This window comes from Thermobia domestica, chromosome 12 (assembly GCF_964235325.1).
Source record: "Thermobia domestica chromosome 12, izTheDome1.hap1.1, whole genome shotgun sequence".
Classification (NCBI taxonomy): Eukaryota; Metazoa; Arthropoda; class Insecta; order Zygentoma; family Lepismatidae; genus Thermobia; species Thermobia domestica.
Window position 1 is genome coordinate 216,434,831 of NC_137465.1, and position 22,197 is coordinate 216,457,027.

At 37.3% G+C, this 22,197-nt stretch overlaps 1 protein-coding gene across 1 annotated transcript in view; it reads left to right on the forward strand.

The window, feature by feature from the left end:
- Positions 1-22,197, forward strand: part of LOC145667034 (uncharacterized) — a 238,964-nt gene that overhangs the window by 101,081 nt on the left and 115,686 nt on the right. The window contains exons 3-5 of the mRNA XM_081734727.1: positions 5,846-5,918; positions 13,792-13,900; positions 21,250-21,412. Coding sequence (XP_081590853.1) covers positions 5,846-5,918; positions 13,792-13,900; positions 21,250-21,412 — 345 coding nt within the window. The remainder of the gene's footprint in view (positions 1-5,845; positions 5,919-13,791; positions 13,901-21,249; positions 21,413-22,197) is intronic.

The window sequence follows — 22,197 nt, forward strand, 5'->3', positions numbered from 1 at the left end:
AGTGTTTAGGATAGATAGAGTTAACTTCACCTATTAGTGTCACTGGTTACTATTAGGAACTTGTATGAGGCAAAAGATTGAAAATGTTCCCTTTCATAATTAGGTTTAATAGTTGTAAGTAACTGAAATTCCTTTCTAGAAAATTTGTGTAATTAGAAGGCCTATAAATACGATTGTATAAGCAATTAATTACAATTGCTTAGACTAGAATATAATAGAAAAATATATAGGAAAATCTTGGTTTTCTTTCGAAAAGGATCAACTATCTACTTCTAAATACAATATATTAATTTCAAGCGTGCACCCAGAAATTTTTGTTGGGAAAGGTCCAAGTTTTGGGGGGGAAGGTGCAGGCCCGTATCCACGGGGGGCAAGGGGGTCCGGCCCACCTAAAATTTGGCTGGTCCCCATAAAACTTCACGGTAGGCTTGCAAATGAACTATAATATGGTGATGAAGTATAATATGATTGGGTCGGGCCCCCCTAACTTCTACCGGACCCCCCTAAATTTTTGGGCTGGTTACGGGCCTGGGGAGGTGGAAGGAACAATACTACAAGCGACTACGTCTATGTAGTACCGGTATTGAATAAGTATTATTCTACACCTGAAAAGATGATAAGTAATTGTAAAATTCTATATTCGTAGAAAAAAATGATTGGACTACATTGTTTTTATAAGAGAAAGAGTACAGATTTAGTGTAAGATCAAATTTTCATGCTAGATCAATTATTTCCCTATCAAGCAAGTAAAGTTTCATTGAGAAATTGTACAAATGTACGTACGTTGAGTTTGGAAGTTTTTTTGGATTCGGATCCAGTGAATACCTCTCCCCCTATTGGTGGGCCCCTGTTACTTTTTTTGAAAATGCAGGGACCGCTGTGCTCAGTAGTAAAGCGTTCACCTCTGGTGCATGGGGTTCTTGGTTTGATCCCAGCTGGCGCTAAGTGAACTTTGTGATGGACAAACAACGTGTGCGTGGATTTGCTCGGGGTTCTCAAGTTTCCTCCCACTTTTAATTCCACCATTTCCTTCATTTCTCATCATCACTGCCTCTTTTAGCCTAGGCGGCATATACGTGGGGCGTAAACCACATCTCTCACATTTTTTCAAATAATAAAGAAAATTCTGCCTAGAAATAATAAGGAAAATATATTTTATGAGAAAATCACTATAAACAAGAAAATTACGAAAACCAAAAATGGATCAAAAGATTGCGATCTTGGCCAATCATCACTTTTTGGATCAGGGGCCACAAAATTTTTGAACGGCTCCTAAGTCGAGTTTTCGTATTTTCTACGGAATAAGCATATCATACTGAGTTAAGTTATACTTTGGTTTGGGCTACTTTAAGTTATATGCAGGTTACCAGATGTAATGCCTATAAGAAAATTTGTTGTTGAAATATATTGGCTCTTTTGGGCCAAAAAGACAAATTGATTTTTTTTTTTTTCGGTTGTCGCCTGAACAAATTGAATTTGGCATTGTCTTGATCTTCCAACCAACAAACAATTCTTGCTTTCAATTTCCATTGCACGGATTTTGTGTTTCCCCATTGAGCACCAGGTATTTCATTCAATCTTTCTTGGTACGTTTCCCATGTTTTCAGTGCTTTCTCGCTGTTTGGACAACCAGGACGAGAGTACTGACCTTGAAAAAACGTATCACAACGTCTTCTTCTGGAGGAACTATTGCCAGTACACAAGCAAGCTCATACCAAAGCTTACAGAAGATTTTTAAAAAACAAAAGAAAAAAGTATTCAACATCGAAAACAGAGTAAGAAAAAAAAGTAAAGCAACATAGATTATATATCACGTTTTTAGCATCCGGCCCAGAAGGCAAGTTCTCTCTCGTTGGATGAAAGACGTGGCCCAAATACTATCATAAGGAAATCAGATCTGTTAACATATAATCCTATCGTTCTCTGTAGAAACACATTGATACAACAAGACACTGTCTTTTGGAATTTCGTAATACACTTGCTGGACATTGGAAACAGAAGACGATCAAATTTCTCCAAGATTTCCAAAACAGGTCTTTGTAGCCTTAAAATACTCTCCACCCATCACCCACAGAAAGTTCATCCGAATACTGCCTATAAGATTTCAACATACATACATAAAAATTGTTATTGCTTTCAACATACAGAACTGTTCAGCGCTATATAAGTCGATTTGAAACTCCGATACGCCTAACGTGAAACGATTTCTCAGCACCTTTTACAGCGTTACTTAATAATGTAAATGGGCGTTCATAAAAGTTCATATTTAATTATGTATATTAGCATGTTCTGTTAATGTCTAGTGGTTATACGCACAAAATATACTTTCAATGAATAAAATACACTATAAATTTTCAAATAGGTTGACGGTAGCTCAGTGATAGAGCGTTCACATCTGGTGTATGGTGTCCTTGGTTCCATCACAGCTCGCTCCAAGTGAACTTTGTGGTGGACAAACACCGTGTGCGTGGGTTTTCCCGTTTCCTTCCAGTTTTCCATTCCATCATTTTCATTCATTTCTCATCATCACTGTCTTCTTTAGCCTAGACGGTATAACCGTAGGATATAAAACTTAAAGATTTCATTTCATTTCATATAAATTTTCAACGAATACAGGGAATCCCTGTCAAATATGTTGTCGGTGCCTTTTCGTTAAATAACAAGATATTTAGGTTGAGAGTAAAATAACGATTGTTGAACGTTATCTTTATATTAACCCTCATTAAGCTTTTTTTTATTATTATCAGCAATCGAATCATGAAGTGAAGAAGTTTCAATTTAATGTCCCACCATTATGCCCTTTAGGCTAAGGGAGACTATGATTATAGCAGGTGAATGATGATGGAAGAATTGGTGGAATGAGAAAGTGAAGGAAACGGAATACCCTGAACACGATTTTATCCTCCACAAAATTACTTGGCCGGGAATCGAACCAAGGACTCCTATACACTAGAGGTAAGCGCTTTACCACTGAGCCACCGTTGCTCCGGAATCGAATCATATTCCTAGTGTTACGCTGACGTATAATGTAATGATTTGTAGCTCATTGGACGTGAATTGGATATTCCGCTTTTATGAAAGTACTTTGCATTCATTGCTTTCCATTAAACATCAAATGATTGGGCATAATTCATATATTTGTTTGATTAATAGATGCTCAACACTGAGGCTATATGAAGTATAGGCTTACAATTTAGCGAGGAGTCCAAACAAATGTTTAGTTTACTTCATTAACGTTCTTTGTATGTAACAAGGCGAGACCTACAGTTAAAGTAGGATCTAACCATTGGACTGGTTTCGTTACTTATCCACCAAAAATCAAATTCGTGACCGTGTACACCAAAGACACGTAGGGGAAGGTCGTCTGGTATCGGACACCTTAGCTTTTTTAGTCTGTCAGGCTGAAAAATACCTATATCCAATTACTTAATGTACAAAACGATACCTTGGTATCTTATACACAACATGCTAAAAGTGATTTGACAGGTAGAAGCTAATAATATTTATTTTTGTAAAAAATCAAAGATAATAGAAATTAGCGTCCTTAAAAAGTGGAGGGTGGTATCGGACATACATAAAACTATAGATAATCGCTCTTTTGAGGTAATTTAATAAACCATTTACTTACAGAACAACTTACAATTGCTAGCTGTTTACTTACAGGAGTTCTTATACACAAAATACAGTTTTATTAGGCTTTGAAACAGCCTAAAATAAAAATAAAACACAAATTTCGAACTTCTTAGTCTCATCTCCACTTATTTTTTATTGTAACACAAATCACAATGATAAAACAGTTTGTCATCAACATTGACATGGACCCAGTCTTTATATACATTACACTACATCCAATCTTCATCAAAAGACTTCCCACAGATTATGATGTTTAGTTTTTCAGCAAGTTTGTAAGTTAGTTTTAATAATTCTGGTTTGCTTAGTGGTATTAGTTTACTATCCAAAGCCTTTAAATGATTGTATAGTGTTTCCTCTTGGTCGCGATCAAACGTTCTGTTAAACGTGCCTTTGTTATCCGAGAAGCAAGGCTTCTTTTCCTTTCAACAGTTTTTTCTTTTTTTGACACAATCTCCTAATGTACTCTTAGGAACACTAGATCTAAAACCTGCTACATGTAGTGCCATTTATTTGGAAATAACTTTATCCATGGCCAACCTTATATTTTCTTCATCCCAATTGCCATGTACTTTCCCAATGGTTTCCTGAAAAAGCCAGAAACGTCATGTTTATTTACCAATGTAATGTCTGATACCTGCCGATTCCACTTTGTCCGATACCAGCCGAACGACTTGCAACGTATGAATGACTATCTACCGGATTGTAACAACACAAATGCAACTATACTCCTAAATTATAATATATACATCCTAATAAATGTTGTGATAACAATAATATATCAAAACACTTATTTTGTAATAAGTTATAGCCACATAAATCTATTTCCATGCACCTGATCACTCGCAAAAATACAAAAACCTTGAAGCACGAGACACACCGTTCATGGGACAAATCCACTATGGTGTGGGCTTGGTTAATTCATTCCGATCAACTCACTGTAAGCTTATTAGGTGCAGTCCTAAGCGGGAAATAACGAAAACTGCTTTTGTCCGATACCACCCGCTGTCCGATACCAGACGACCTTCCCCTACTCTAGCAGCGAGATGAATCAGGAGGGAGTTCCTAAACGACATATGTACATTAGTTTTTCGATATTTTTGGATATTGATATCGAAAAATCATATTAATTTGGATATTATAACATATCGATATTTCAGTTTTTGATACTTTGATTTATCGATCGCGTTTTTATATTCTCTCAATGTCCATTTTCGATATTTAAACCTGCTTATACAGTAGCACTACCCTATACGTACATCCATTAGTCAGGACAGGGAGAAATACAGTGAAGTTTTGTGCCTTAGGGAAAGCGATTAGCGTGACTCAAGGATAAAGTCCTTATCCATAGTGTGAGGTATCCCTGGTTCGTTCCCGACCATATGAGGTTGTGGTGGACAATAACGTGTCCGTACTTTTACTCGAGATTCTTTCGTTTTCTCCCACATTTTCATTTCCACCAATTCTTTCATAATCGTTCACTTTATCATTCACTTTAGCCTTTACTTTAGGCTAAAGGTTATAAGCATGAGGACGTTACACTGAACATTTAATCTCTTTCAGTTTGGAATATTTTAATGTTCCGAAGTTGTATATTTGTTATATATCCTAAAGAAGCATATAGAGCAACATATTTGATTATACACAGCCTTGTTTATTTAATTATTTGAACAAGGGTTCTTCCAACTCAATGCCCCTTACTTAGGCGGGGAAGGTGGGACAAATCTAACCAACAAAGGTTAATTCACACATACTATACCGTGCCGTGTCGTGCCGTACCGCCACTGCCTTCTACGGCATTTCCATTGGTTCTGTTCAACTTTCTGTCGCTTCGTGTGCTCCGAAGAAAGCCGAAGAACCACGACAAGGCTGGTTTCTCGTCAAGGCAGTCTGTCGGGACACGGCATGGGAACGCTACAGGCATGACAGTCATGTGTGAATTTAAAAAAAGGACAGCCCAATGAATTTTCAATGTCAAAGTCTCAAAATAAACTAGGTTCACCACGATATGGCCAGGGTGTGACATGGCAAAGGCATACTATGTAAGAATTAACTTCAAGGTATTTAACATATAGACAACATAATTTATTCATCCGTTATATTACGCTATGTTAGTGTTATATTTGTTATTAAGTGATAGAGTGTAATAATAGCTTACCTTATTTCTATAGCACGTCAATTTGTAATTTACTTATTTTCTCTGTCTTTTTTTTAGACGCCTTCTTCTATGCGGGAAGCAGTAAAAATCCTAGTGGTTCTGGGTTTCGGATACGTGATGAAAAGGGCACGTAAGTATCTATATAAGTCCTTTCCAACAAGATGCTCTGTGAGTCAAAACAAAATTTAGTTCTCCTCTGCCATTTTTAGTATACTAGACCAAAAGATATAAGGAGCAGACCGAGCAGAGGCGGCTCCTGAGGAAAATCACACTGGTACTAATTCAAGTTCTTTCTCTTGAAACTAAAAGGAGAAAACTTTATTAATATACTAATTGTTGTACGCAACAATTTATACGTAAGATAACTTATTAGCTTAGTTTCAAACAATAAAATGTTTATTTATTTATTTATTTTTAGCGGTGTGACTTGCTTCAAGAGCAGCCTCTGACACGGAGAAAAATAACGTTGGGAAAGGCTGTCGTGACAGGCATCCATTTTGAGATCTTAAATAAAATTTAACTATAATATCTTTCCAAATAATGATAGCGGGATCAATAGTTTTGTTGATACCGCAGGCAGGACTGGATTAACAAATTCTTTCACCCTAGGCTATAGGTAGGGGTAGTAACGATACCAGCTTTAATTTCTCGGGGGACAAGTGGGAGGGTAGAAAAAATTTTGAGGGTAGCAGTTTTATTTACTTATTTATTTTTGTACACTGAAAGTATTATTACTTGACCTGTCGTACAATACGTCTAATGTGGCAACTGCGAAGCAAACGGTGCCACCGGGGGCACCGGCCCTTTTCGCTCCCTCTTGCGTAGTCACTGTTCTAGAACCGCTTTTCTCCCCCTGAATTTGAAGGTGCTGTTCCTCCTCTGCTTTAACATATTAAGAGGTCTTTTAGATTTCGTTGTAGATGACAAGGACGAATATTATCTCTGATTAATGAATCCAATATCCAGTCAGGACCACATTTATTGCTCAATGTATGTTTATACGGCAGAATCACTCGAAAACCCGGAAATGTATGTTATAAGTAGTAATACAGTAAGGTTTTTATTACAATAAATTAATTTATTCTGTAATATAGGGTATAAGAGGAGGAAGACGGAACAATAAAAACACCCAAAGCTCGAGCCTGCTCTTCCTAGGCGTTAATCCGGGCATGGATGCCTACCGCGGATAAACTTGGTTCATCAAAAAGACAGTGACGTCACTACACAGAAGCAGTGGCGTCATTTGGGCCTTCAGGGTAGGGACAATTGCCCTTCTAAGTTTAAGATATGTGTAATTAATAATATCTATAATAATATACTAACCAAAAAAGTGAAAATCTGTTTATAGTGGAGAAAAACGAAAAATGAAATGAAATATTTGAGTTTAACGTCTCACTATTATGCCCTGTAGGCTAAGGGAGACGATGATTATAAGGCAAGTAAATGAATGATGGAAGACTTGCTGGTAGGGATGCGCACGAGACGAGTCGAGACAGGATTTTCCTGACAAAATTCGAGTCGAGACACGGCTCTTCCAATAGAGAAATATACAGTTTTCGAGTCGAGACATCATTTTTACAGCACATTTTCGAGACGAGACAGTCACAAATCTTGTCTCGTGCGCATCCCTACTTACTGGAATGAGCATGCGGGAGGAATCGGGAGTTGTGGGAGGAAACACCCACGGACACGATGTTGTCCACTCGGGATCGAACTAAGGACCCCACACACACACCAGAGGTAAGCGTTCTACCACTGAGTCATTATCCCCCCCAGAGTCTTCCCCTTCCCAACCCCACGGAAAACATGAAATAACGCTACAGCAGGGAACACAAATACTGTCGTCTCTAATTGTAAATAGTGAGCATGAGAAACAATTAGGACAGTTTAAATTAAGAGTCTTCAACCCGGCGAAATTAAAATACCGCTAATTTTACAGTAATTATGTGATATCTTCAAATAGATAAAAGATAATCGAAATGTGGAACAAGAGCGCCCTAGACAATATTATTTTACATGAGAAACCGTTATCACGACTGACTTATCTGCTTTCGATTTCGAGCCATTTTGAAAATCGGCATTTATTTTCGCGTTTCTAAACAGCTGAAAACGGAAAGCCACTAGGTGACTTTTGATAACGGTACCTCACGCAAAATAATATTGTCTAGGGCGCTCTTGTTCCATATTTCAATTATCTTTTATCTATTTGAAGATATCACATAATTACTGTAAAATTAGCGGTATTTTAATTTCGCCGGGATGAAGACTCTTAACAAAAGAAAATAGTAAACTCGTGCATAATTTTCTTTTATGTATGTATTTCAACACTTTTCCAAGTCCGACTTCGTTGACCACGTGTAATATGGAAGACATCAGCTTCATTTGAAGATAATCATTATCTTTAAAAAAAAAAAAAAAAAACTTACAAGACTGAGTAAGTGACGAGCTTAAAGTGGGTAGGGGAGATATCATAGAAAGAAACAAAAAAAAAAAAAAAAACTTGTTTGGCCACTTCCAAAGGATGGACATCCAACTGGGTCAACAGAGTCTCTCTCTCACCGAAGTAGTGAAAAGATGAAAGGAAGACATTTACCATTTCTTTTATTTTTTTCTTTATTCAAACAAGAAACATCACACTCTATGCGCATTGCTTAATTAATGAAATAAATATTATTTCTTTAAGTAAGGACAGGGTTCACGTAAAGTTTCAAATCAACGGAAACTGCTTACAAACGAAATGCAACTTACTTTTATGTAAAACGTGCTTCACGTGTCGGAAAATGCTTCCTGAAAAGTTCCTTTCTTTGAATTCTCTTCAACATGTGAGAATGCAAAAGCATCTGTTGCATTATTTATCATTCTCCAGAATTGATCCAGTTCTCAGAAATTTCACAGCGTACAGTTGAGATTTCAAGTTTTCGACGCGCAAAAGTTCATGATATTGAGGTAAGGAGATCGTGCTGCTCAGGCCAGTAGCCAGCCCAAAAATGTAGGGGGGGACGGTAGAAGTTAGGGGGGGCCCGATCGAACCATATTATACTTCATTACGATATTATAGTTCAGTTGCAAGCCTACCGTGAAAATTTAAGGGGGTACCCGGGCCCCCCTCGTTCCCTCCTTGGATACGGACCTGGTGCTGCTCATTACACAGGTATCGTAATTGAGCATTCTCGGACACGGTAAATCAGTAATGGTGCGCTTAACTCTTGTGTGAGGGACCGTTGTTCGGTATCAGGCCAAATGAGTTTGTGGTGGACAACATAGTACTCGTATGTTCTCTCGAGGTTGTTTCCTCCTACTTTCTCATTCCACCAAATTTCTTCATAATCCTTCCTTGAACTATATATAGCCGTAGTGACTGTTCTTGTTCATCTGGCTTATATGTACTACTTCAGAGTGTCCATAAAGAGTTATCGAGTGAATTCTGAACTGTTTGAACTCGAGAAAAGAAAATGAAATGAAATCTTTAAGTTTTACCTCCCACGGTTATGCCGGTTAGGCTAAAGGAGACGGTGATGATGAGTGAAATGGTGAAATGAAGAAAATGGGAGAACCCCGAGAAAACCCACGAGCACGGTGTTTGTCCACGTCAAAGTCCACATGGCGCGAGCTGGGATCGAACCAGGGACTCCAAGCACCGGAGGTGAACGCTCTACCACTGAGCCACCGCGCCCCCCCTTCGAGAAAAAACATGTGACTTGATGCACACAAAAATTGTGGTTATTATTATTATTATTATTATTATTATTATTATTATTATTATTATTATTATTATTATTATTATTATTATTATTATTTATTTTATTTTATTTTTTATTTTATTTATTTATTTATTTATTTTTTGAGTAAGTGAAATACGCCACATAAGTAGAACTCCAAGATTTTCAGACAAAATTACCGGGACATGTTACGAAAATTTACTCTGAAAACCGGAAGATTCTATTAAACTTTGCAGGAAAAATGCCATTTTGAACATTTTTTTAGGGAGGAGAGGGGAAATGCAAAATCCGAGACGTGTGGGAAACGTACTCATAAGGAAAGACCCTCATGAGGAGGGATAATTTCAGACATTTTCTCGCGGAGGGAAGAAATTTCAATACACAGGGGGTTAAATCACTAAAGCGAAAATATTGGAAATCCTCATTGAGCATGATCCGTGATTTGACCCATGAGAATTTCGTAGCTCCAGGGGCGAAATTTCCCTGGGACATCCCCTGAAACCATCACTGCACATGAGGAGGGTGCGTTGATAGGTAGCGGACATTGAAACTGAAACACCTAGCAAAAAGTCATAATTTATATTCATTAAGGTGTTGGGACGCCTTTGGCGACCAGTAGAGCAGCAATACAATGTAGAAAGGATTGATGAAGGTCCTGCACCGTTTGCAGAGGGATTTTCAGACATTCCCTCTTGACAAGTTCAGCATATACACGTGGTGAAGGGAGTTGTTTTCTCACTCGAACCTCTCACAAACCCAGTACAGGCTCAATAGTGTTGAGATCCGGCGATTGAGTGGGCCATCACAGATGTTCAACCTCACTGTTATGCTCATCGAACCACTCTATGACAAATTTAGCAATATGAATGGTGCAAGGTTTTCTTCTAGAACAGCGCAACTCCGTCCTGGAAGAATATTCGAACCATAAGGTGTAAATGGTCTTCCAGAATGGTTCTATAGTCCGGGGTAGTGACACAACAGTCTAGAACAGTTAGGGTCCCGAAAGTCTGCCATGATATTGGGCCCCAAACCATCATCCGCCTTCATATTTGACTGGGTAGAAGCAGCCTGCATTATATGCATCAGTGGGGTTTCTCCAGATGAACACTCTCCCTGTTGCTTGGAAAACAGTCTTGCTGGACTCATCCGAGAATATGACACGTTTTAGGTCATCCAACGTCAAGGTTTTATTCTTCTGGCACCACTGAACCCGCTGTGCGGTATTTGTACTATTGATTAGAGGCTTTTCGGCTATCACGACCCTGCCATGGATATAGGCCTTATGAAGGCATTGATGGATTGTTTTCGTGCACACAGGTTCTGTGAGGTGTATTCACTTCAACTGTGATTGCCGATGCAGTGGTTTTCCGTTTCGTGCAACAATCCTAGTCAACATCGTGACGTCCCTTTCAGACAACTTCCGTTTTTCTCTTCAGATACTCCTCCTGGATATGGTTCGTCTTTCCTCTTCTTATACACACATCACTCTGGATATTGTAGCTCGTTAGACGTCATAAAATGTTGTATTTTGGGGCACAGATGTACCTGCTAGATGCGGCCCTACGATCTGCCCTGTTTTGAAGTCGGATATGTTCCCCGTTAAGGGGACCATAGACATACACACACTTGTATGACCAACTTGCATGAAAGATTTTGTTTCATCGTGCATGTTGGAAGATTTTTTTGCCCAAATATATACCAACTTGCTGTTCAACTTAACGACCTTGGCATTACGGAGTAAAGAGTCACGTGATTTCTTCCGCTGTCGTGATTGACGGACCTAAATATAAAACAACCAACTTGCATGAACGAGCACGGACACGGTAAACATGCATGAAGAACGGCAAAACCATCATGCATGTTTACACAGGATTTTGACAACTTTCAACATCTATTAACAAGGCCATACACGATCAACTTGCCTGTGGTTTTATAATTTTTTATGCATGTTGGAAGGTTTCTTCATACATGGGTTTGCGTGTGTGGGCCCCTTTATACCCGTCTACAGGCCCGTATCAAGGGGGGTCTAGGAGAGCCGGGCCCCCACTAAATTTTTGCTGGCCCCCCTAAAATTTTCACGGTAGGCTTGCAAATTAACTATAATACGGTGATGAACTATAATATGGTTGGGTCGGGCCCCCCCTAATTTCAGCCGGCCCCCCCCCTACATTTTTGGGCTGGCTACGGGCCTGCCGGTCTATACACACGATTTGACGTTCACTAATGAACCTCTTCGACTGGAGTCACTACCAAAAACCCGCACACGTGACTCATTGCTCAAAGTACGATATAAACTACAGGTTCTGGTGAGATCTGTGAACATCCTGTGCTACAAGTCACGTATTTGAGCAGGTGTTTCACTTTCAGTGTCCACTATCTGTATATATATTCCCGAAAACATTTTCAAAATCTTATGCCATGAAAACTTACTTTTAGCCGTGGTACGTGTTAAAATAATTAAAAAAAAAAAAGTCAGAGTCGATATGTTGTGTTCACAGAGTGTGGGTTGACAGTTAAATAATATTTTATGATGTCAGCATGAAATCCTAGTTTTCACTCTTGTCTATAATTGTGTACCGTATTTGTCTTTCTCGGGAAATTTTGACAAAGAATTACACATGCTTCGTGCTCAAGCTGCGTTCATATCACACGATTCATTGCTCATTTATAATAGTTCAAAGTTCATAGGACATGACTTTGTGGACATTTTGTATTGTGTGATTTTTTTTAAAGATATTCTCTCTCTCTCTCTCTCTCTCTCTTTTTTTTTTTTTTGTTTGTTTGTTTGTTTGTTCTAAAAGGAAAATTGCAAGCAATACAGAGAGTATTTGATGATAAGGATGAAAAGAAAAATATTTTTTTTCTCCTCAAGACAAATATTTTAGTTTACTTACACAGATTGTCTAACGTTTCTCTGCACTGGAAGTAACAGCATTTTGAAAAGTTTTGCCTAAAAGGTATTAAAAAATGAACATGTTTGAACATATAAAAATGTATGCATACACTTCTGAACGTTAATGTAGTCAAAATCTTTCTCAAGATGTGTGTATATATGCAATTTGGTTTCCAGGCCATACTTACTTACGTAGGAGTATGCATTCATAATACACAGTAACTTAACGGACACCCTGTACTAGTACCTTTAAAAAAAGTGGAAAACGTGTGGCGGACACCCAATGTTGGACTCGTGAACTTCCAGAGATGCAAGAACCACACTTTCGAAAGCGCATTACTTTTTCCGGTATAAACTGATTCATTAGTAGAAGTGTACTATGTCTTAATGGTAGAGCGCTTATATCCGGTACGTTAGGTCCCTGGTTCGATCCCCGGTTCAGCAAATTTGTGGTGGACAACATCGTATCTGTGAGTTTTCTCGGGGTACTCCCGTTTCCTCCCATATTCTCATCCCACCAATCCTTCCCTCGTATATTCACTTGCCTTAATCAACCGTTTCCCTTGGCTTAAAGGACATCATTGTGAGACATTAAACTAAAAGACTTCAGTACATTTCATTTTAATTATTGCCTCACTTTGTGTTTGAACAAAGTTTGAATATTCCATATCTAGATTCAATTATTGTTAATATTGAACTTGTCACATCCTATATAAAAAATACGATGGAAAAAACCTTACGTCCTTTATCAGCAGCCAGTGGCGTATTTAGGGGGAGGGCTTCTGGGCTTAAGCCCCCCCCCCCAACCGAAATCTTACTATAGTAAAGTATATGAAATATCTTGCTGAATTTTCACATTTTCAGGCAAAGCCCCCTTCCGAAAGTTAGCAAAGCCTTCCCTCCGAAACAAAATGGTAAATACGCCACTGTCAGCAGCAAACGCTATGTAGGGCAAGAACCGAAATTTAAAGTGAGATATGAACCATTGTAAGATGTTTGATTCTTTCCCTCTCTGGAAGTCGAACTCGAGTTGAGTTGAGTTGATTTTAGTTTAGCGTCCCTTTCAGCAGCGAGGCTATATGAGACGTGGACCTACTGATTAACGTGGAATGCGAACCACATGAGCTCCCGCCGGGAATTGAACCCGGGTCTCCCACGCCAAAGACGCGTATGCTAACCGCTTAGCCACGGAGGAGCTCGGAGTCGAACTCGAAACCTCGTGATCCGAAAGAACAATCGACAATCATTTGACCAGGGATGGAGGCTTCAAAGTAAGTGAATGTACTGTATTATGGGTAGTAACAGTAAACATTATTTTTTTTTCATTAAATACTAATACTACTCTAGTATTACCATTAAAGAAAGCTTATTTATACCTTTCTTTTCCGTAGGCTGAAGGTGCTTGGACAATACAGAAAGAAGCATATAACCCTTACGTTACCAGAAGGCAAGACGCTTAGTAGTATCAAATGGTTCTCCGTGTGGTGCAGGGAGTTTTCTGTAAGTATAAATATAATATTTTACTCTAAAATTAAGACCACTCCTTATATTATTTTGATTAAGATCTACCGTTTTATTCATATGGAGTCATGTGGAGATGGATAAGTAGGGCCTATTCTTTACTTTTCATCTCATCAGACTTTCCAAGTACAGTGGAGTCTCGTTAATTCGAACTTGGATAATTCGAAATATTGGATAATTCGAACAGAAGTCCATTCCCCTTGAAAACTGTATTGAAAACAGTAGTAAAAAATCGTGGATAAATCGAACTTTTGAACCTATGTTTTGGATAATTCGAAGCAAATACAGTTGAAAATTGTTAATGTTGGACAGATGCAAACAGAGAAATACAGTTTTAACGTGTTTTCAGTTATCCAGATGCAGCCATAGGGAAGAGTAATACAAAAGATAAATAGAAAATCTATGTAAAGATAAAGATGAAGGTGATTTGGGGAAGAAGTAAAGATAGAGAACGTGTACCAATCTCATCTTGTTTCAGAATTGGTTGAAAATTTAAGATGAATTATTGATAAAGTCAACCAAATGTTATTAATATCGTATTCCACGCAGTACATGAAATTCAAGATTTATTGACCGTACAAAAACAATCAAATTTAAACAAATGAGGTTTACGACTTCTTAAAAGTGAGAACAGAATATTGAAATTGTTACTGATGTTTAATTGTTTGGGCTATTCAATGTATGTTGTAGTGTTGTACGTAAATATATTTTCCATTGTACACGTAGCTTGAATTATGTACACGTAGTTTGTTTGAGTCAATGTCGTTTGTTAGTTTGCGATATTCGATCACGCAAATAATAAGCTGCTTTAAAGGTAAAGTCTACACCATATGAATATATTTTTGATGCACAATACTTTGGTTTGTTTGTTGTTCTATATGTGAAAATGAATGTTGTTGGATAATTCGAATTTTGGATAATTCGAAGTTTTTTCGTGTCCCCTTGGACTTCGAATTAAAAAGAGTCCACTGTATATAATTTAAACTAGTGTTCAGTTCAGTTTCAGATATCTCCCTTTCGGAAGATTTTATAAAGGAAGTCCCAGCCGTAGAGCCTTGTGGACTATTTCACTAAATTGGTTTTAAATCAAATTTGTTTGAAATAAGCATATGTACTAAAATGGCACGAACCAAAATGGCCGAAATTGCCTGTTTGAAATATAATTGTTTTTCACTCTGTTATTGTAATAATAAAGGATAAGCGGCGCATGAATATATTAAAATTGAAACACAGTGTAATAAGATTGTCACAAATAGTAAAATTGTCAAAAGTAATGAATTATAAATAATAAAGATTGAGAATAAAGCTCCCAATACTCATTGTTTACAGCGCCATCTCTTATCCCAATTTAAACTAGTGACTTTAAGTACTCGAACATTGGTTTCCAAGGTTCGAATAATTATTACGATGATTATTAGAAATATTTTTCGAATAAAATTGAAATTTGAATTTAATACTAATGTGTGTATTACCAGTAGAAGATCTATTTCTTTTATCATTAATTCATTAACTTCAATTTTAATTAAGAAAGTTCAAATGTAATCCTCTGCCGAATCTAACAGTGAACCTCATTCCATATGAGTCTTCGCAAAGCTTACGAATCGCAGCACACAAAAAATGCGGTAATTTAAGAACTCTTAAAGATGAGCGTGAAAAATATTGCGAAACATTTGGTCGCGAACGATTTGCGTATACGCAAACACAATAGTCAAGATAATGATAAAGTCAAAGTTTGCGTGATTGACGTCATCATTATGTACTATTAAAGAAATTAAATCTTTCAGTTTAAGAGCCTGCCTTACTAAAAATAATACAAAATTTACCGTTTTTCTTTTGCTTGTTTTTAATAAGTGAAAGGAGATAATGAAATGCAACTTACCACAATCATAGATAATGTTATTCTACAACAGAAAATATGAATCCGAAGAATTTTCAGTATTGTCATCCATAGAAATTACAGTGTTGCCAGAATAACAATTTCCCTAAAATCTAAATTAAGTCAGCGACTAGAGGAACGAACTCAATTGCATTTGATTACGTATCATATTGTTTTGGTTTCCTGTAAACTACTTTTTAAATAATAGTTGTATTTAATTTGTAATAAACAAAATAGTTTTAACATAGAGTTATTAAAACTGAATAATAATGCTATTTAAAAAGTAGTTCACAGCAGGCCCAAACAACACGATACGTAACCAAGTGCAGTTGAGATCGTTCCTCTAGTCGCTGCCTTAACTTAGATTTTAGGGAAATTGTTATTCTGGCAACACTGTAATTTCTATGAATGGCAACACTGAAAATTCTTCAGGTTTATATTTTCTGTTGTAGAACAACATTATCTATGATTGTAGTATGTTGCATTTCATTATCTTCTTTCACTTATGAATAAACAAACAAAAGAAAAATGGTAAATTTTACATTATTTTTAGTAAGGTAGGATCTTAACGTCGTACGATTATGGATGTTAGGCTAAGGAAAATGGTAGAATAAGGCAAGTGAATGGTGATGGAAGAGTTAGTGGAATGAGAATGTAGTAGGAAACGGGAGCATCCCGAGAAATATCACGGACATTGTATTGTCCACTACAAAAACTAACTTGGTCGGGGATCGAACCATGGACCCGACGCACCAGAAGAAAAAAGATCTACCACTCAGCCAGTGGCGGATGTAACCCGAAGCCGTGAGGCCTAGGTCCCTCATTTTTTGAATAAGAAAAATAATTGAAGCTACTATTTATATAATTTTGAAAGTTTATAGTGGCTTATGATATATCTATCATAATCTGCCTTCTGGCTGGCCCCTCAGTTTTTACCTTCAAGATCCGCCTTTGCTTTAAGCCACCGTGCCCCCTATCTGATATCAAATATCGAAAAAAAAGATATGGAATTCGGTTGATTAGTCGGCCATCATCTACTATAGCACTTGCCAAGGGCGCCGATCCTGGGCGGCCGGTCCCCCCTCCCAAAGCTTAAATGGGCCCCCTATTGTATTTATGAATATACAAAATTTGGCATAATTTCAATGTAATTTGTCTTAAAATCCTCATATATATATATATATATATATATATATATATATATATATATATATATATATATATATATATATATATATATATATATATATATATATACCTTCTACATTTGAATCCCTTCCCCCCAAGTTTACAGAGAAATCGTCGCCTTTGGCACTTGCCGATAATGCGCCGCGCTCTCGGCCTCGGGCGTAAAAGAAATTAAACTCACATAACCCATAAGCATAGGCGGAGCTATGGGAGGGGTATAGGGGGCATGCCCTCCAAATTTTTGACAAAAAATAAAAATGCTATCTATAAGATCCTTCAATTCTCATTTGAAGGGTAAGGGGAAAAAACAAGAAATGTCCATGCATGTGCTTTACCGGGTGCTTTGTCCTATCTGTTGGTGACTCGTGGTACTATTTGATTGTATATGCCATGCACGCGTAGATGTAGAAATATCCATGTAAAAAGGGGCGAAAGATTTAATAACCCTATTCTTTGTACGTGATTTTCAATATTAAAATGCCGTTTTCTCAAAAATGTAATTTTTGTGACATTCCTTCTTTTTTTTCCCTTACCCTTCATTTGTACTTGCCGTGTCCCCTCCCCCCCAGCAGACAAAAGGTCTGCTCCCCCAAGAGACAATTCCAAACTCCGCCCATGCCCATAACGTTAATTTGGGGTTTACATCCCGTTCAGCAGCGAATCTATATGAAACGTGGACGTATAGTTTAACGTGAGATCCGAACCACATTAGCTCCCACCGGGTATCGAACCTGGATCTCCTACAGCGAAAATGCTTACGCTAAACCTAAGTTTGCATTTGGTATAGCATGGAAAATTACGGAGCAAAATGTGACTTTTTACTTCTATATTTCATAACATTTCGGTATACCATTACTGTCTATCAGCAATTACGATATCTTTGTTCGCCCTTTCCTGTCTGTACTCCACGTGAATCTTCCATTATATACGTACTGTAAAAAAATATTTTTTTTTTTTTCAAACAAGATAGAAAGCTGCAATACCAGTTAAGAAAACTGCAAATGCAACCTGACAACCCAAAGGTTCCTGCCTAGCAAGGCTAAAAGGCCAACGTCCACAAACACGAAAGATTTCCTTTGTTGGAGAAGAAGTTTCCCATTGTTGAAAATTGCTTCCAATTCTTGTCTCTACCTTACGCAAGGAAGCAAAACGAGTCTCGCCAAATAATAATCGAATTATTCGTCACAATTTAAAACAGTTATACTTTCGAAAAAAATAAAAGGGGAAAAATCCGTTAAAAATCTGTTGTTTTACAACCACATGACGCCAGAAAAATAATATAATCTAACGGCATTAACTGTGTACTGTTTCACTTTTCGCTCTTAAAATATAATTTGCTTTCTTTGGATGACTCTTCTATTATGGTGAAAGACACGTAGATTCATCTCGCTTGCCACAAAGAGCACCTATACGAAGGAGCAAAATCATACATGTAGTGTATATAATTTATAGCTTAGTGACCTTTATTTAACAACGGAAGACGTAAGAGCGAGCTCCATGGTAAAAGAAAATTCATTTTATTATTATTATTATTATTATTATTATTATTATTATTATTATTATTATTATTATTATTATTATTATTATTATTATTATTATTATTATTATCATTAGTGTTAGCGTGCGTACCGACATTTGGCTTGTTCTCGAATGGTTAACAAGTGGTCAGTGGTTCGATTCTTAGTAAGCAAATGATATTTCGAGCTCAACCAACGCTGTGAAGCTACATGAATTTAAGGGGTCGCAAACTCTTCTCTTGATGAGGGACGGATCCAGACGGACTTCTGGGGGTTGTAATACAGCTATTTAGAGCAACTTTTAAGAGCTCCAAACTCTGGGATGGGTTTTATTTATATATAAAATAAAAAAAAGTTTCCTCTTCTAGGGGGCAATCGCCCCGATCGCCCCCACCTGGATCCGCTACTGCTCTTGATGGCCAGCAATTATGACATTGAAGACAGATGTATGAACGTATCTAATTCTACCTGAACATGGATTATTTAGGCTGTCATTCATTTTCATGGCTTTAAGCATAATACTTCCTAATTCTTTCCTAAAATTCTTTCCTGTAGGCCAGTAATCGCCAGACCGTCGATCGCGAGCTACTAGTAGTTCGCGGAGATATTTTCGGTAGATCGCGTTAACGCTCCGATTGGCTAATCTTGATCAGTGTTGCCAATTTGAGTTAAAAGTAACTAAATCTAGGAGATTCGACTTCCAGAATAGCGTCAAAAAATATTTGATATATTATTATTAGTAGTAGTATTAGTATTATTATTATTATTATTTAAATTTAAGTTTGTTTTTGTTACATTCAGTTTAATTAAAATTGATTTCATGTTTACTAGAGTAGGCAATAAACAAATGTAAGATTTAAAAAAAAAAATGGTAGTTCTTTTAGTTGGTAGCTCACAGTAGAATTTTAAAACGGTACAGTAGCTCAGAATCTTCGTAAGACCGGCGACCACTGTCATCTTTGATTAGAATTAGGCACTTCGAAAGTTATTTTGTAAAGTTTATTATAACTTTAACAAATCGTGTGTACTGTACCATGTAAGATGGAAGAGAATAAATGAATTATTTATCTGTTTCCAGAACTGGAATTATTCGTTAGGTAGAAAGTTTTGGGGACGTTACAATGAATCTAATTAGTATTTGTCTAATTAAAGTATCACGTCTAGTACATACTTTCACGTATGGATTTATTTTCCTTTCAATGGCAAATGTGTCTATTAACCTTTGGTAAAAAATCATACTTAGGGACTCCCACCTTGGTCATGTCTAGGCCTCCGTTTCTCCTACTGATCGGTTGCTGGGTTGCTGCATCAGAAGTCCTCACCCCTCATAGGTATTGAGCAGAAGTCCTGATAGGTATTGAGTAGAAGTCCTGATAGGTATTGAGTAGAAGTTTCGATAAAAGATTACCTTCGTGTCTTGATGTTCTGGGTGTTATTCAGAAGGGACTAAGTTCCGTTCATCAGTTTTCTACTTTTGAACCCGGCAATACACTAAAAAGAATGCGGAGTCCCGAGTGACATAATAAGAAATACAGTAAAACTTCAATGGATCGTTCTCTCCCATTATCATACAAAATTCTCCCGGTCGAACATATAAGAAACCTTCAATTTAAAGTTCTCAGGTTATGCCTTTTCTAGGCTAATGGAAACGACTGATATACCTAAATGAATGATGTTGGAAGATTCAGTGGGATGAGAATGTGAAAGGAAACAAGAGAACTCTGAGAAAACCACGGGCACAATGTTGCATACTTCATAGTCATATCGCTGGGGTCGAACAAGTGATCTCTTGCGTGAAAAATGTGCGACCTATCACGAAGTTATTGCATCCTGACAGGAATCTATACAATGTATACTTAAAAAATAATGCTTAATTTGATCGTGAAGAAAAGCTCTTGCAAAGTACTTTAGGCTCTGTAATTTATATAAATAAAAATGAAAGTGCACTGAGAAAAAAAAATTGTAGGTGGCGTAGGTAAAAAGATATGTTACATGCTTAATTCCTGTAGTTTTTGGACTTAACGTACAGCAGACGTATAACTGAAAGCACATGTTTTATAATACTTTCTGTATAAGTGTTTCATCTATACGTACTTTCTCCATGAAACAATGTAGGCGGTCAGGATCTCACATACAAATGGACGTATATAACATATAGCTGACGAAGGTAACATAAGTTTATGCATGTGATATACGGAAAACTGTTAGATGCCAGACATCCTGCAACGGCATGATGTAACATCTAAGGGCAGTGCCTATGTAGCATACGGATAACGTATGCTCCGTACAGATTTCTATAGTAAGCAAGAGGATACCGTATATTTGTACAATATACCGCTGTCCGGAGAACGAATTTTTCTCTGTGTGACTTTCTGACTTAATAACACTTGAACTATCCAACCGATCTCGATCAAATTTTCACCATAGATGAGGTTTGGGCCTTGAATGTTTTTTTTTTTTTTTTTTTTTATCATTTCATTTTGACGGTGCAACTTAGGAAAGGGGGAAGGGGAAATACATAAAAATTATCCAAAATGACCAATATTATTGCCGAATTCATAGTTTTCGAGATCGCTGAGATGAACAGTGACACTTCCGATACCTTTTAAATCCAATTTCAGCCCCGGAAGTTGGGGAGAGGTAGGTATATATTTACTATTAACAATATTTATTAGTATTATAAAATGTCACTAATATTATAAGTTTTGAACTAATCATGTGTTGTTTCCTTTTTGTAATGATTTCAGGTAAACTTTGGTCATGTGACAATTCCAAGGAATTTGGATTTCCCGAAACCTCAAAAGATTGGTGCTCTTTCCGGTATTCATGGAGTGTCTTCAGATAACATTGTGGTCGTTGACGCTCAGACGTTGCTCATTCCGAACTTCTCCTACGACGGAGAGGCTCCTGGTAAGCAAATACATTGTCATATAGGAAATGTGTAGGTATATACTTCAAACATTACAGTTTAAATCTCATCTTCTTCAAAAATAGGTAATAAAATTATTCGTTATGTATTCTACGTCATTCCTTTCCAATTGTTTATATATGACGTAGGAACATGCTCTTAGGTTAGCCGCATATTGGCCAGAGGACAGGACAGCAAAGGCGAGGCGCAGTGAGGCAGGAAACTGTCAATAATGACACAAAGCCACATATTTTATACTCTCCTGACTACGTACCAGAGATGGAGTGGGTCTTGGGCCAAGTGGGTCAAAATTTGTAACTGGGTAGCTGGGTCATAGGTCAACAGGATGTGACTGACAGCGAGCCACTACCCACTGATATCGATTCTGATCAACCTGCCTCCATAACCCGCTCTGACCCACCGATCCATTCTATTCAATGCATTGTAGACAACAGCATTTTCTGAATAGTCGTTAAATTTGGCTACGTTTTACTTTCAAGGCCTCCACTTTTCTTCCTTTTTTCATTTGTTTCTATTTACTTACCCGAAATGAGTATATCTATGTGAGAAAAAAATTGAGGCACTTTTGGATATTGATATTTGTAATTATAACCATAGCAATAGGATTTATTACTTGGCTTTCGAGACACAATAGAATTTTACATTTTTTTTTCCTTTACGTTATTCTTCTTTATCCTTGGGGGCACGGTGGCTCAGTGGTAGAGCGTTCACCTCTGGTGCTTAGGGTCCCGGGTTCGATCCCAGTCCCCGCCAAGTGAACTTTGTG